A 14,066-nucleotide genomic window follows, 5' to 3' on the forward strand; every position below is an offset into this window, starting at 1 on the left:
TTTCCTTCGTGATGTGATACACCAAAGAAGGGAAGAAAACGTAAGCAAAGAAAATACTAATGCCAAGAGATTAATTCTATTCTGCAATCATTTCTATCCTCGCTCATGAAACAGGAGAAAAGTATTGTGAAAAAACAATGCTTAAGGAAGTAATGAAAATTACTCTGTCCAAAATCTGGAAATTCACTAGAACTCTTTGAGACCTGGAGATTATGGATATTCAAAAAAGCTTGGGTTCTGAGATCAAGGTCATTATGGTGGTTTTACCACTAAAGAAAAAAGGATTTTTTCCTCCATCCTTGAGTTTTCTTTGTTCTCTCAAATATAAAAAAAAGTTGCTAGCAAATTCTGTTGTTACTCAGGCAAAGTAACTATCTGTTTTGACAGGAAAGTTGAAAATCGCGTTACATTCAGTATTTTTCTACCTCCGACTTCCAATCTAAAATGAAGATACGTGCTGGAGGAGAGGGTAAAGAAAAATGTAACACAGCACATGGAGCTGGACTCAAAAAATAAATGGATACAAACACTTATAGAGATTTTCATGTTTTTCACAATATAAAATTCAACACCTTTGTTTGCAAAACAAAAATCGAGTCTTCATCAAAAAATCTTCATCGAAATGACCAAAAAGGAAAAAAAACTGCAAAAAACCTATTCTTTAACATAATGAGAATCTGTGAAATAGTGCAAACCCTAAAAAACAAATCAAATTACCGAAGTGAGAGCACCTATCACGATCGAAGCCTCTGGTGCTGGGAGATGAGTGACACTTTAGCGATTTTGCGATAGACCAGTGCGAAGTTTGAAATGAACTTTGTCTCAAGACTAAAAGAAAGTTAAATGTCGCAGGGCTGAAAGTAAAGTTCAACAGGTCAATGGGCCACTAGACGAGATGCGAATTTAAGCATTCTAAAATACCGTTCCTCCTTAAAATTTCATGTAGAAAACGATTGCGCTACGAAAGTAACAGATATTAATAATAACCAAACTAAAATAATAACGTTTTTATTTGGCATTGATTGCAAAACATTTGAATTTCCCGCTCACATGAAAAACCAGAGTCTATGTGAGTTAAATTGCGCAACGGTTTTGCTAGGCTCTTCAGTTGAGCAGTGTTCCTCCTCCGTCCTGTGTTATTCAAAGGGCAAATTATGTGCAACAGCTGAGCCAAAGTACCGAGGTTGAGGTTGTCATATTTTCTTGCTACAGAGACTGTCATGGTAACATTTAGTGTGCAATTAAATTAGGTAGATTATTGTTTTTTCTGTAAGCAGGAAGGTTGAATTTACGCACGACAAAACTGTTAATATCTTAGTTAGGAATTAGTTTTGTGTTCCATGTGCAATTTTATGAGAAAACGGATATCAGAATGCTTGAAATCGTACCTTATCTAATGATAAAGTGGTCCATTTTTAGGGCAAAATTTACTTCAAAATCTAAATGAATGTAGCTTAAATTCATTGAGACCTCTATTTTTCCAAAAGTGTCAATTGCCTCCCCCACGCACCGGAAGTTTCAACTAACAAAGAAAATTCTCGTACCTAATAACAATATGAAACAAAACATACTTCAGACTAGCTTCCATTTAAATTTTCGAAAGTTTATACTCATACTGCTGAGGTTCTTACATAATTTCAGGTGATCACCTTAAAGCTTGGGAAGTTAGGTTTCCTTATTTTATGGGTTACTAGAGTTAGTTTTTCATAAAATTAGTGCCAATTCACAGCAATTTTTTAGGATTTGCTTTGAGAACACGTGGAGTGACAATTTTGGCCATAGAAAGCTAACTTTCCCAGAAAAATGCGACAAAAATACCACAAGGAAAAGAGCACAAGTTTTCCTTCTTTTGAGAGTTTGATAAAATACAGAAAATTGGTAAATTTGGGTAAGAATTTGGAGGATTTGAGAGAATTTCTACTTTCTTTCTGAAGAATATAAAAATATCAGGGTAGAAAAGTGCCAAATTACGGCTTGAGGTCAGAATTTTGGGAGTTTCTGCATCCTTGAATAGCAAAAATGTTGAAACAATTTTGGTGCACAGTTACAGATGGGTTTGAGTCTGAACTGTGACAGCTGAGTTTGACCATAAATTGCAAAACCTAACTTCTAAATTCTTTCAGTACTTTATTGGCTTTTGCTTCAGTTGAAGCGCCTACAGCGACCTCAAAATTCGACTAAATGTTGTGAAAATTATACTCTAAACTCAAGCGGTGCGGTGCAAGAAAGTCAACGTTCTTGCCTCAGTGAGGCTGTTGAATGATCCTGGAATTGATAGTAAAAAGATGCTGTCTATATGAATTTTAGCAAGGAACACAACAAGGAGTTTAAAAAAGCTTGAAATAGCTTTTTTGACTGACAAAAAGGAGCTTAAACTTGTGGTGGAAAGAAGAACATTTCTCATTGGTTTTCTCCTTATTATGTCATAAAAGGCGGACAACCCATGGTTTCAACCACAGTGAATCTAATGCATCGTGGCCGCTACATGACCGGAATGTATATAAACAATCGCAGGTGAAAGGATCATGGCGGTTAATAATCCTTGTGACATCACAAAATCTATTGGCGCGATATTTTTCTGTTTAGAGTGAAATTGAACTTTCAGCAACTTTGGAAGTCGTTTTCCCACTTAAAATTTAATTAAATGAAGAAAAGGTAAAATTCGGGATTCTTCATTTTTCATGTATTTTACAAAAATGAATTGAAAAGAAAATGCGCAACGGCCCCATTTGTGGCTGACTGCAAACCTACCAACAAAATTCGGGCCCTGGACAAAATTATTAAAAAGAAGGAAAACTTTCTGAAAAAGACAGAGCACATGCCCTCAAAATTTTATAAAGGACCCCGCACGGTTCTTATGGAAAATGGCCCTCTGTCAAATGCGTTGAAACTTCAGTATGTTGTGCAGCATGTCATCGTGAACAAAAGTTCCAATAGGCCAAACAAGATCCCATGTGCGGTTTTCGAGATATTCGCCGTTTTATGTGCGTAACCGGAGGTTTCGCGCGCTCCCGCCGGAGCCATACCATTGTGCGGCGCCGCTCGTGCCCTTCCCTCCCAGTCACTCTCCGCTGCCCCGCCGCCCGTACCTTGGCTCCTCTATCGCTCCAACTACGACGCTCACGAGGCTGCGCCCATCATTACCGGACCGCGCTCGCACGCCGTCTTCTTACGCGGCCTCTTCTTCGGCCATGTCGCCTCTTTTTCTCATCGATCCTTTCTCTAAGTCTTCAAAAACGTTTAAGAAGTCCATTTTTACTAAACATGATAATGCTAATATCACAAATAATACAAAAAGAGAGGAAAAACAAATGATAATCCATGCGAAAGTACGTAGGAGAGTTGGGATGCCTAAGAGACGTTAAATAAAACGAACTTTTTTTTATTTTCTTCCCTCTTCCTTTCTTTCTTTTTTTTCTTCATTTTTCTCATGTGGAAGCAGTGAAAGTAACTTCTGTCGGAAGATGATGTTGATGTTTTTTCTTTTTTCTTTCTTTCTTTCATAATGACGTGGCGGAGGTTGAGGGTAATTAGTCGGCTGACGATGCCCAAGTAGGAATTAACGTCATTATTGAAAGAAAGAAAGAAAAAAGAAAAAACATCAACATCATCTTCCGACAGAAGTTACTTTCACTGCTTCCACATGAGAAAAATGAAGAAAAAAAAGAAAGAAAGGAAGAGGGAAGAAAATAAAAAAAAGTTCGTTTTATTTAACGTCTCTTAGGCATCCCAACTCTCCTACGTACTTTCGCATGGATTATCATTTGTTTTTCCTCTCTTTTTGTATTATTTGTGATATTAGCATTATCATGTTTAGTAAAAATGGACTTCTTAAACGTTTTTTGAAGACTTAGAGAAAGGATCGATGAGAAAAAGAGGCGACATGGCCGAAGAAGAGGCCGCGTAAGAAGACGGCGTGCGAGCGCGGTCCGGTAATGATGGGCGCAGCCTCGTGAGCGTCGTAGTTGGAGCGATAGAGGAGCCAAGGTACGGGCGGCGGGGCAGCGAGAGTGACTGGGAGGGAAGGGCACGAGCGGCGCCGCACAATGGTATGGCTCCGGCGGGAGCGCGCGAAACCTCCGGTTACGCACATAAAACGGCGAATACAGTCGAACCTCGATAACTCGAACCTCAATAACTCGAAAACCTCAATAACTCGAAGAAAATGTCCGTTCCCTTCCGCAGAAGGCCAAAATCCTCGATAACTCGAAAAATTTGTTCCGTTAACTCGAAGACATTTGAGGCTCATTTGTACCTCAGTAACTCGAAGGAATCGGCGGTTTACCTCTATAACTCGAAGGCAACTACCATGTGTCAAATATGTACCTCAGTAACTCGAAGGAATTGGAGAAAAACCTCTATAACTCGAAGGATGCCGGTGGTGCCAAATAAGCAGGCAAAGAGCATACTTACTACTATTGTCCTACCCGATCGGACGTGGGGTTAAATATTAGTTCCTACTTTCATTCCCCAATATTCCCTTATTATGATAACGTAAAACAAATAACGGTTTTTTTTTTCTAAATTGACCTAGCACCAACCTCGAACCTCCAACCTCGATAACTCGAATTTTTCATCTCCACACCTCGTTAACTCGAAACCTCGATAATCTCGAAACTTCAATAACTCGAATTTTTCATCGCTTCCTTTCAGCTTCGAGTTATCGAGGTTCGACTGTATCTCGAAAACCGCACATGGGATCTTGTTTGGCCTATTGGAACTTTTGTTCACGATGACATGCTGCACAACATACTGAAGTTTCAACGCATTTGACAGAGGGCCATTTTCCATAAGAACCGTGCGGGGTCCTTTCAAAATCTAGAATTTTTATATTTTTCCTAGCTTTTTGGTAAGCTACCCAAACAATTGCAGCTAAAATTTCACTTCACGAGTGCATGTTTCATTGATATCACTTCAATGATTCAAAAGTAAAGATATTCAATCACAGAAATTCTTTTTTTAGTGAATTTTTCTGTTCTCACAGACTTGCATCAATCGCTGTCAACAAACGTTGAGTTAATTACGTTTAAGATGCACCAGTATCTAACCTTATACAGACCTAAGTAGACTCATCACGATGATTCAGTCCACAAACTGTAAACAAAAATTTATCGCAACATGTGATGGGAAACAGAGTTTCAATCCATTGATTCTGCTTCTAGTGCTAGCCCCCTGGAGAGTTTGTACTGGTTCATGTTGTGATTTTGAAAGAAGTTCTTCCCGTACTCAAAGAAAGCGACCATAATTGCGCATGCTGGCGCGACTTTCACAACTCGAGGGATGAGACCCATGAATAAGCCACGCACACCGCTAGACTGGTAGATCGATTTTAAGATTGAAACAGTAGATACATATTTGGGGCCATCTGGAAAAAAAAAATGTTAGCATTTCAGACAGGAAACAAAAATTTGAGCGTCCTTGCAGACACTCCATAATTTTGGTGTTTTCAATTTTCTGACGTTTTAGGCTTTTCTACAACTTCGAACTTTCTGAATGCTTTAACCGTTGAATAAAACTTCCAGTAACATTTCTTTCCTTTTGATTATCCTGACTTTTGCTACACTTGCTATGAAATCCAAATTCTGATTCAAATTATACAAAACAGCACTCAGAAGTTATTCTTGCTCTTTTGAATGGCACTGGCTGAAATTGCTGAGTCCACAGAGATGCTACTTGCAAAAATCCCTGACTCGGATGCCATAAATTCCCAAACATTCCAGGTTCTCAAGGCCACCGCAGACTCTGTTGGAAACAAAAATCCTTAAGCAAAAATTATTGAAATTGATTTTTTTCAATTTTTCCTAGCCTAGAAGGACAAAGTCCCTTTGTATAATTACAGCCACTGCTTAAAAAAGTTTTATTTATTTAATTGACATTTCTGCACCCAAGAAAAGCTATAATTTCTGAAAAAATGGTAGTATATAAATTACCGACAGAAATAGACGATAAATATTTTGACGCGCCTTACTTACTTGAGATGGTTCAATTTTAATATTCAACCCACAGAGCGCATCTAATTCTACAGAATACTTGAGCGCTTTCTGCCTAGACCCAAAATTTGCAATCTTACTTGACAAAACACGCTCTATTGAAAATTTTCACTTCATGCACGAAAATTTCTATCCCCGTACGGTAACAATTAGAGTTTTGTGAACAAGGCAAAAAATACTTACTGTCCATTAAATCTATCTGCTTGTATGTTTTGGCGACATCGAATGGCGTAGTTATGATGGCCGCAATCTGGAATCATAGTAAAAAAATTAGGAAACTAATTCACAAAAATTATTGTTGATCTATTTTCAAATTAAACGGTTAAAATATTCTGGCAATGAGGATGATGGAAACTATGAACAGCCCATGACCCATACCATAAGATGAATAAAAATGCTGAAATGAAGGACATGGAAAGGACAATGCTGAACAAAGCTTCTAGAGGGGGGGGGGGGACCCAAAGCGTTTCAGCCAATTACACAGCCATAATCAATCGGACAAAAATAAAACAAACGAAAATTATGAAAATCAACAAAAACCTAGTTGGCCAGAGAAACAAATTTCTTGGTAACAATTTTACAGATTGTAGTAGACAGCAATTAATTTCCCTGAGGAATTTGATGACCAGCTAAAACCAATTGTTTTTGATAAATATAGAAATTCTACTGTCGAAAATTGGTAAAAGCCAGAGTAAAAAACCATAAGATGAATAAAAATTCTGAAATGAAGGAAACAAAGCTTCTGGGGGGGGGGGGAGGGGCCCAAAGCGTTACGGCTAATTACGCAGCCATAATCAATCGGACAAAAATAAAACAATCGAAAATTATAAAAATCAACAAAAACCTAGGTGGCCAGAGAAACCAATTTCAAATCAGAGGATTTTGGCCCCTGATGATTTATCACGAGCCGAAGTGTAAAACTACGTACTTTATTGCAGAGTTTCAAAATTTCCGCTTCTATTTTACTTTTTCGGAGAGAAAAAAAGCCAACTTAATGGCTTAAAATTTAAACAGAATATTCTTATAACACAGAAAAAAAGTCCAAGAAGTTATGAAGAAATTAAGTCGACCAGTTATCTGAGGAAAAAATAGAGTATGATAGTGAGTCTGTATCGTCGCAAACAGAGATACGTGGCTTGGCACTTTGACCATTCATATCTGACAACCTGCGAAGCAAAGTCCTTTTTTGATATGTAACATTATTTTGAGGAATTCTTGTTGAGAACCCAATAAAATAAAAGATCTTAAAACTCACAGTTCCACTTATGCTGCCACCAAGGAAGGAGTTCAGAAATGATGGAGATTTACTATTGGTTGAAGATTTGAAAGTTTCATACGAGACCCAATAAATACCTGAAAATAGACAAATGGAATGAAAATGAAATTCTTTTTAAAAAAATGAGGGGCTCTTTAATTGATATCTACTGGTGTTGTTAAGTCATGAAAGTGACATCGCATACACCCATTCCTACTTTCTTCCCTTTTTTGTTTTTTTAAAAGTAAAATTACTCTAAATTTTCTATCTAAAATAAACTGAGAATTTTGTCCGGTAAGTGGGGAGTGAACAGCAAAAAGTTCAGCTTGAAATATTCTTCAGTTTTCATTTTTAAAAAAGAAAGAAAAGAAGAAAAAATGGCTCAATTTAAAGTAAAACACTTTCGGCCTTTGGCAATCAATATTTGACAACTTTTCATGGTGTCACAAATCTTGGTCAAACAAGGTAAATCCTTGATCGAAAATGAACAAAATTCAGTGGCAAAAATCAAACCTGAAAAAGGAACATCCCTCAGCAAAGTTGGTCCTAAACCTCTCCACAGACCTCTCCAGCCATGACTTTGTAGGAGACCTGCTAGGACTCCTTGCATTTCTGCAAAAGAAAAAGAAGAAAAAAATTGATAAATTAAAACTGACACAGAGAATATTCTACATAAGTGACTGACTACACCAGTGAGTGTTTGAGCAGATGAGCTACACTGTTTTCAGAACTTGACGATTTAGGTAGGGCTGTGTGAATATTCGCTTCACCTGACTCGCGCACTATTCGCAAATTGCAAATATTTGCGCTGTCGCGAATAGTGAATTTTCGAACCAAAATTTTCAAATATTCGCGCCGTCACGACTAACGAATTTTCAAATGTTCGCGCCGTCAAAAATAACGAATTTCCTAAAGAAACTTTGTAAGGACCTGCGCAGGGCTTCCATCTAAGACATTGTAAACAGCGGATCTGCTACAGTCTTTGCTGACTTTGCCAAGTTTACAAACAGTGCGCTCAATAAAACAAAAACAAATAAAATACTAAAAATGTGTCTGGTGATCCTTAGATAATAGAGCTTGACTGCTCGCGCGGTTACCTTCAAATCCTGGGAATGCATACATGACTGTACGAACAGTCAAGCCAGCATCTAAGGATCTTCAAACACATTCTCAAAAGCTTAGGCTACTATCATAGCATTTCATTGTTTTCTGTGCGAGCAAGTGGAAAATTCTATAAAAAGTTAATCACACTTACGTTTCAACTTCTATGATATTTGCAAATTTTCACACTCAAAAAAGTGATTTTAAATTATTTGTATTACGCTTCGTAGTTGTGAATAATTGACTTGAATTATTCGTTTTACTATTTGTATGCGCGAATAATTGGCAAAATTATTTGCTATTTGCACAGCCCTAGATTTTGATAAATTGACATTTTCAACTGATCCTTCATCTGGATGTGAATCTCCATTTTACAATTTATTATTTCATGAGTTAAAAATTTGTTCAATACAGTCAAGTTGAAAATCAGAAAGAGGTGACAAATCCTAATTTTGAGTTTTGTGATACTGACGTTTCTTCTCTCATTTACAATGATAAAAACATCGGTATGGTGCTTCTGACTCTGTCAGTGGGTTGATTGTTGAAATTGATAGACAACTTGCAGACAAAGCAGAAAAAAGAGAAAATTGAGCAATCCTTTCTGTGGAAGCGAGTGATTGGAATAGACAAAGAGGCAAGTAATAAACTAACTAACGGCAACACACTGAGGACCCGGTAGTTAGTTCATCATTTCCCCTTTTGTGTAAAACAATCACCTGTTTCAACCAATCGGATCGTTCTATTTTCTCTTTGTCTTTAATTTCTATTGTTTTGTCCATCAATTGAATAAATCAGCCTGCAGAGGTTGTTGAAAAGAAGTCTATCCTTGACACTTGAAAAAGGATGAAATTACCTTTGTATGTCACATTCTTGGACTGCATTTTTGTTCTAATTAATTCTAGGGGACTGACAGCTGTAGCTGCCCACAACCTTGCTGTTGCTCCCGACACTAACGGAATCCAGGGAGGTTGAGAAGACGTCGCTGTTGAAGCATTAGTTTTCAAGGACTTTTCAGCGACGTAATCTTTCAATCTGATCCTCAGCTGTTCGTACGTGACAAAATAAACGACAGTTGCTGGTAAGGCTAACACTAAGGTGGGACTCAAGCCGCTCCACAAGGAACTCATTCCTTCTCGCTGACTGATTTTCACAAATGCATCCTGCCAAATAAAAAAAAGATGGTGAATAAAGAAATAAATTACTCAAGACACTAAATACACAAACTACTTTATCATTATACCATGCTCACATGAACATAATTGTATCGTATTGAATACCGATTTGGGGATATTTGGGTAATCTTAACAGGATACTGTTTACCCCCCAAAAAATCATTAAAAACAAACTCGCTTCTCTGACAGATGTTTTATTTTTTATTCTTAAAATGTAGGATCATGACAATTTTCCCCCTAAATCTTGTGATAGTACTAAAGACTACAATCAAGGGATAAAATAGGAAGAGAGATGATCACATTAGAGTATCAAATACAAAAAGTAGAAATATTTTCATACATAGTTCATACCATGACAAATTTAACTGAAAAAAGCATCCTTCCTAACACGCATTACTGGCCCTAAATTCATGTATGAGTATCTTTCTTCAAAACTACCATTATAACTTAGCTCTACTGGTATAGTTTGGCTCTATTTGCGTTAATTCGTTAACTTGAAGGAAAAATTATACGAGAGAAACTTACCACTGTACCGGTGAAATGTGAATTTCTACGAAACCATTCGTTGCTTGAACTGTTGCCGTTGGCACATGGACAAAGGTGGTCCATTAAACCATTGCAGTAGATGAAACATTTCTGCTTCAAGTCCTTCTGCTGTGCCTGCAGTCTAATTTTGACCACATCAAAAGGAGTTACTGGAAACAGATTCAAAGTAAAAATTCATGAAAGGTGGACGTTATGAGAAATTGCACAAGTACAGCAAGGCTTGGCCGTCTTGACTAAAAGATTTCTGAGTAATTTTGCAAAGAGGTAAACAGTAAGCCTTATTTGAAAGTCGAGAATAATTTAATACGATTTATCTCTACAAGGAATTTGAAAGCAATGCCCTGGAAAACATGATCTTCACAAGCAAAAGTGTTCAAGTTTTCTCTAGGAACCAAGGGATTTCCTAAACTCTAATGACAGCTTTGAGATATGAAGGGGGGGGGGGGGAAATATTCTGTAGGTAAGATTGAAAATAAGATAATTTTAAGATATTTTTTTCTAGAAATTCAAGAATTCTAAAATCTTTGAAAGGGAATAGAACTGGAATGACCCAAAAGTAGATTTGACATTTTCATGAAATTACAAATCGATGGCTAAGAAACAGTACCGCCAATCTGCAAACTGACACTTTTGCAGGACGAAGAGAAAACTTCGCCATTTTTGTAATTTTGAGGTTGGATCTGCAATTTTTTCATAAATTATGGCGCTCCCCTGAAGAATTGGAAAAACCCATAAACATCAGCTTTTGTATTTTATACTGTAGAATGCAACAAAGTCGATAACTCATTTCTGCCAAAATTTTCAGTGGGGCTGTATTGTTCCTTAAGCCTGTGTCACACTTTCAAAATACTCCATCAAAATGTCAAGGTCAAGTACTGTAGTACTGTAGGGATTGGTCCAAGTCATCGAATAAGCCAATCACAACACCTGACCTTGATATTTTGATGGCTAGCTTTGATAGTGTGACACAGGCTTTAGCCCTCGAATTTATGCGTTCCTTTAATCCTCTCACGAAAACAGGATTTTTTTCTGGTGAAATTATCAACATCAAAAACTTTTGTGGACTTCCACGGCAAAAAATATGGAGAAAAAATCATGGTTTTCCTAATCACCTTTCGTAACTTGATCCTGTACCTGTTTCAAGGTTGCAACAGAATTTGGAAAATGAAGTGCCCTGACATTTCTTGTGACACGCATTGTGGTAAAATTCCATGACAATTGAAGGTATGCTAGATGATTGAAAGACATAATTTGAAATAGTTTTCAGGCAAACTTGTTGAAACGTCAAACCCATTCTAGGAAGCGAATTAACGTTGCTTAACAATACTTCCCTGACATTTTCGTCATGATCCCTGACATTTCCAGGTTTCCCTGAAAGTAGCAATCCTGGTATCTCCTGTAAGATCGGGGTTGCCTGATACACAGGCGATTTCAAGTGCAACACTGCCTCTCTCACAGGCAAAAAACTAGTGGAAAAAACTCAAAATTCAGGCGTTCTCAAGAGACGAAAAATCAAATAAGTCCAGAGATGGATGCGTTAGAAAAAAACTGTCGGGCTGCTTACCTATAAATGAAGTAATTAATGCACCTCCACACGCAGCAACCATCTGTTGGACAGGCGTGATGCGAAAACGAGGATCGTCCATCCGCAGCTCTTTTTGTGGGGGATCCACAGGATTTGAAATCTGTTGATTTAGTAGTGTCTCATTTGTATTTGTAGAGCCCGCTAGGATTAAGTCTGACCTTATTGGTCCAGTATTCGCCAGTCCGAGATGCCTGAAAAAGTTATCATGATAAGTCAGACTCGAGGGAATGATCTGTAGTTACAAAATTTGATGGATATTGTGGTTGAGGAATTGACAAATGTGAAAAATTAGTGTTTTAGAGCGAAACTAGCACTTAAAATCAAAGATAAAAGCTCATTCTTTGGCCTCGATAGGTCAGAGGCCCCCTCTTGTAATTCACTTCCTGTACAGAGGGAACTAAACTCTTAGGAATTTTTCAGATTATTTTTTTTTAGCACTAGGCTAAGAAACCCAGTTTTGAAAATTCCAAAAATGGGACCCTTTTGAAAAAATATTTTTGGCCAGCTCTGATGATGTAACCAACCAATCATGGGAAACAGCGTTTGATGATTGGCTGAACTCGGCTTCAGGCATCAACTTGGTACATTAACTCGGCTGTCCGCTTTAGATTGGCTGGATTTATATTAGCTTTTTCTCCCATTAGAAATACTTTTTTGGACTTTTTGATGAACTTCATGTGGTTTTTTCATGAGACCATACTTGAGAAAAACCACACTAAAGCCCTGCAAAAATTCCTTGCCACTATCTCATCATTGAGTATGCTGTTTGTCAACATCTCAAGCTCCCAATTATTTGTCAACTTAAGCGTGTTCTTCACAAAACCACAAAAAATTTCACTTCCCTGACGTAAGGACATATCAACATTTCCTCCAGGGCCAAGGAGAGCAAGCGGTCATATGGACAACCGAGCTCAGCGTGGAATACAGTTATACCTTCACAGTGGAGAAGCGATGAATTGTCACCTGACTCATTCTCCCATACTTATCTGTACTCTTCGCTTACAATCCCAATACTAGTTTCAGAATGGGAACCATGGAGTAGAGTTACACAAATTGGGAAGAGCAAAAATATGCAAAACAAAAATGAAACACCACTCTGAAATTGCTATACAGAAGTAGCAGGGAGCAAGTAAGTAAAAGAACATTTCAGTAAATCATGAAGACGAGAAGTAAAAGGAGTGAAAAGGAAGAAAACCACAAGGTGGAAAAATAACTTCAAATGCCCTTTCTTCATGATGGTAGAGAAAAAGAGATGCATGCATAATGTTCACCGGCAGCCTGATAGTTGAAATTTTGTGTTTGTCGGGTAGACATAGATGACAAAGGGTCAAAGGCGGAACGTGATTGGTCGGCTATGTCTTGCCGCTGCTTTATCTTGCTTTTGTCAGGTGGAATGGACGACATACTGTCGGAAACTTAAGAGGTGCCGTTAGCTTGTCGTGAGTTCCACCTAACATAGGCACAACAAAGCGGCGATAAGACAGAGCCAACCAATCAAGCACCGCCTTTTAACCTATGTCATCTGCGTCTACCTGACAAACACAAAATTTCAACAATTAAGCTGCAGTGAGACTTGCAAGGATCAAGCTTTCAGGTGGAGAGTAAAAAGCTGCAGAATATTTATCATGGTCAGATGGCAGCTGTAACATGTCAGATGATCGAGCACTGGAGTTTTTTGTTTGAAAATAAACCACCATGATAATTTGAGATTTTAGTGATGTGAGATGAGCTATGCGTAAATTCTCCGAGTCCATTTCTCTTCAGCCTGGTGTTGGCACTATCAGTAGTGCTACTTTCAACAAAAATGGTTCTGATTTGAGAAGTTGCTACACGCCAGAAATAAAAGGCACAAATGATCAAAGTCCAAACTGACAGGTGCATGCATCACATGGCTTTACTCACTAAGAAAATGCGATACGTAAACTATCCTTTGGCGATCGGAGATGAAAGCATGAATCAGTATTGTCTATCTGTTATCAATAGAGGGTTGCTTGATTAGCAATGCTATTCGGAAATCAACATTACTTGAGGAATGAAAATTGTAAACGCTTTCTCAGGGGTAAGCGACAATAATTAGATGGATTTTCATCAGAAAAGCTTCAAAAAAGTCTTGTGCTTCGCTAAGCTAGGTTGATGATGAGGCTGAGAGGTTAACTTCAACTCCTGTTCCTAGCACTGAGAACTTAATGGCATTGAAAGATGGAGGAAAGATAAGCACAAATTAAAGAAAATCCCACCTTAAAATATGCATAATCACAAGAATTACTAATTATCGTCATTAAATAATTGACAAGGATCACGTAATAATTCCAGAACTACGGCGAGAAGAAATCTTGATAATTCCTTGGTCACATGTTTTCAGTCAAAGATTACAGTAGACCGTAAACAGACACAATGAGCTAACCAAAGATTACGTG

At 37.8% G+C, this 14,066-nt stretch overlaps 1 protein-coding gene across 1 annotated transcript; it reads right to left on the bottom strand.

Moving 5' to 3' along the window:
• Window positions 1-4,990: 4,990 nt before the first annotated feature.
• On the bottom strand, window positions 4,991-14,047 carry LOC109037001 (mitochondrial glutathione transporter SLC25A40). The gene is made up of 8 exons (XM_019051456.2): window positions 13,887-14,047; window positions 11,629-11,840; window positions 10,044-10,213; window positions 9,200-9,506; window positions 7,759-7,857; window positions 7,246-7,343; window positions 6,174-6,240; window positions 4,991-5,365 (listed from the first exon to the last, which is right to left on the bottom strand). Exons 1-8 carry the CDS (start codon window positions 13,898-13,900, stop codon window positions 5,139-5,141), a joined length of 1,194 nt encoding a protein of 397 aa, XP_018907001.2. The 5' UTR covers window positions 13,901-14,047; the 3' UTR covers window positions 4,991-5,138.
• Window positions 14,048-14,066: the final 19 nt, after the last annotated feature.

Source organism: Bemisia tabaci, chromosome 9 (genome assembly GCF_918797505.1).
Source record: "Bemisia tabaci chromosome 9, PGI_BMITA_v3".
In the NCBI taxonomy this organism is placed as follows: Eukaryota; Metazoa; Arthropoda; class Insecta; order Hemiptera; family Aleyrodidae; genus Bemisia; species Bemisia tabaci.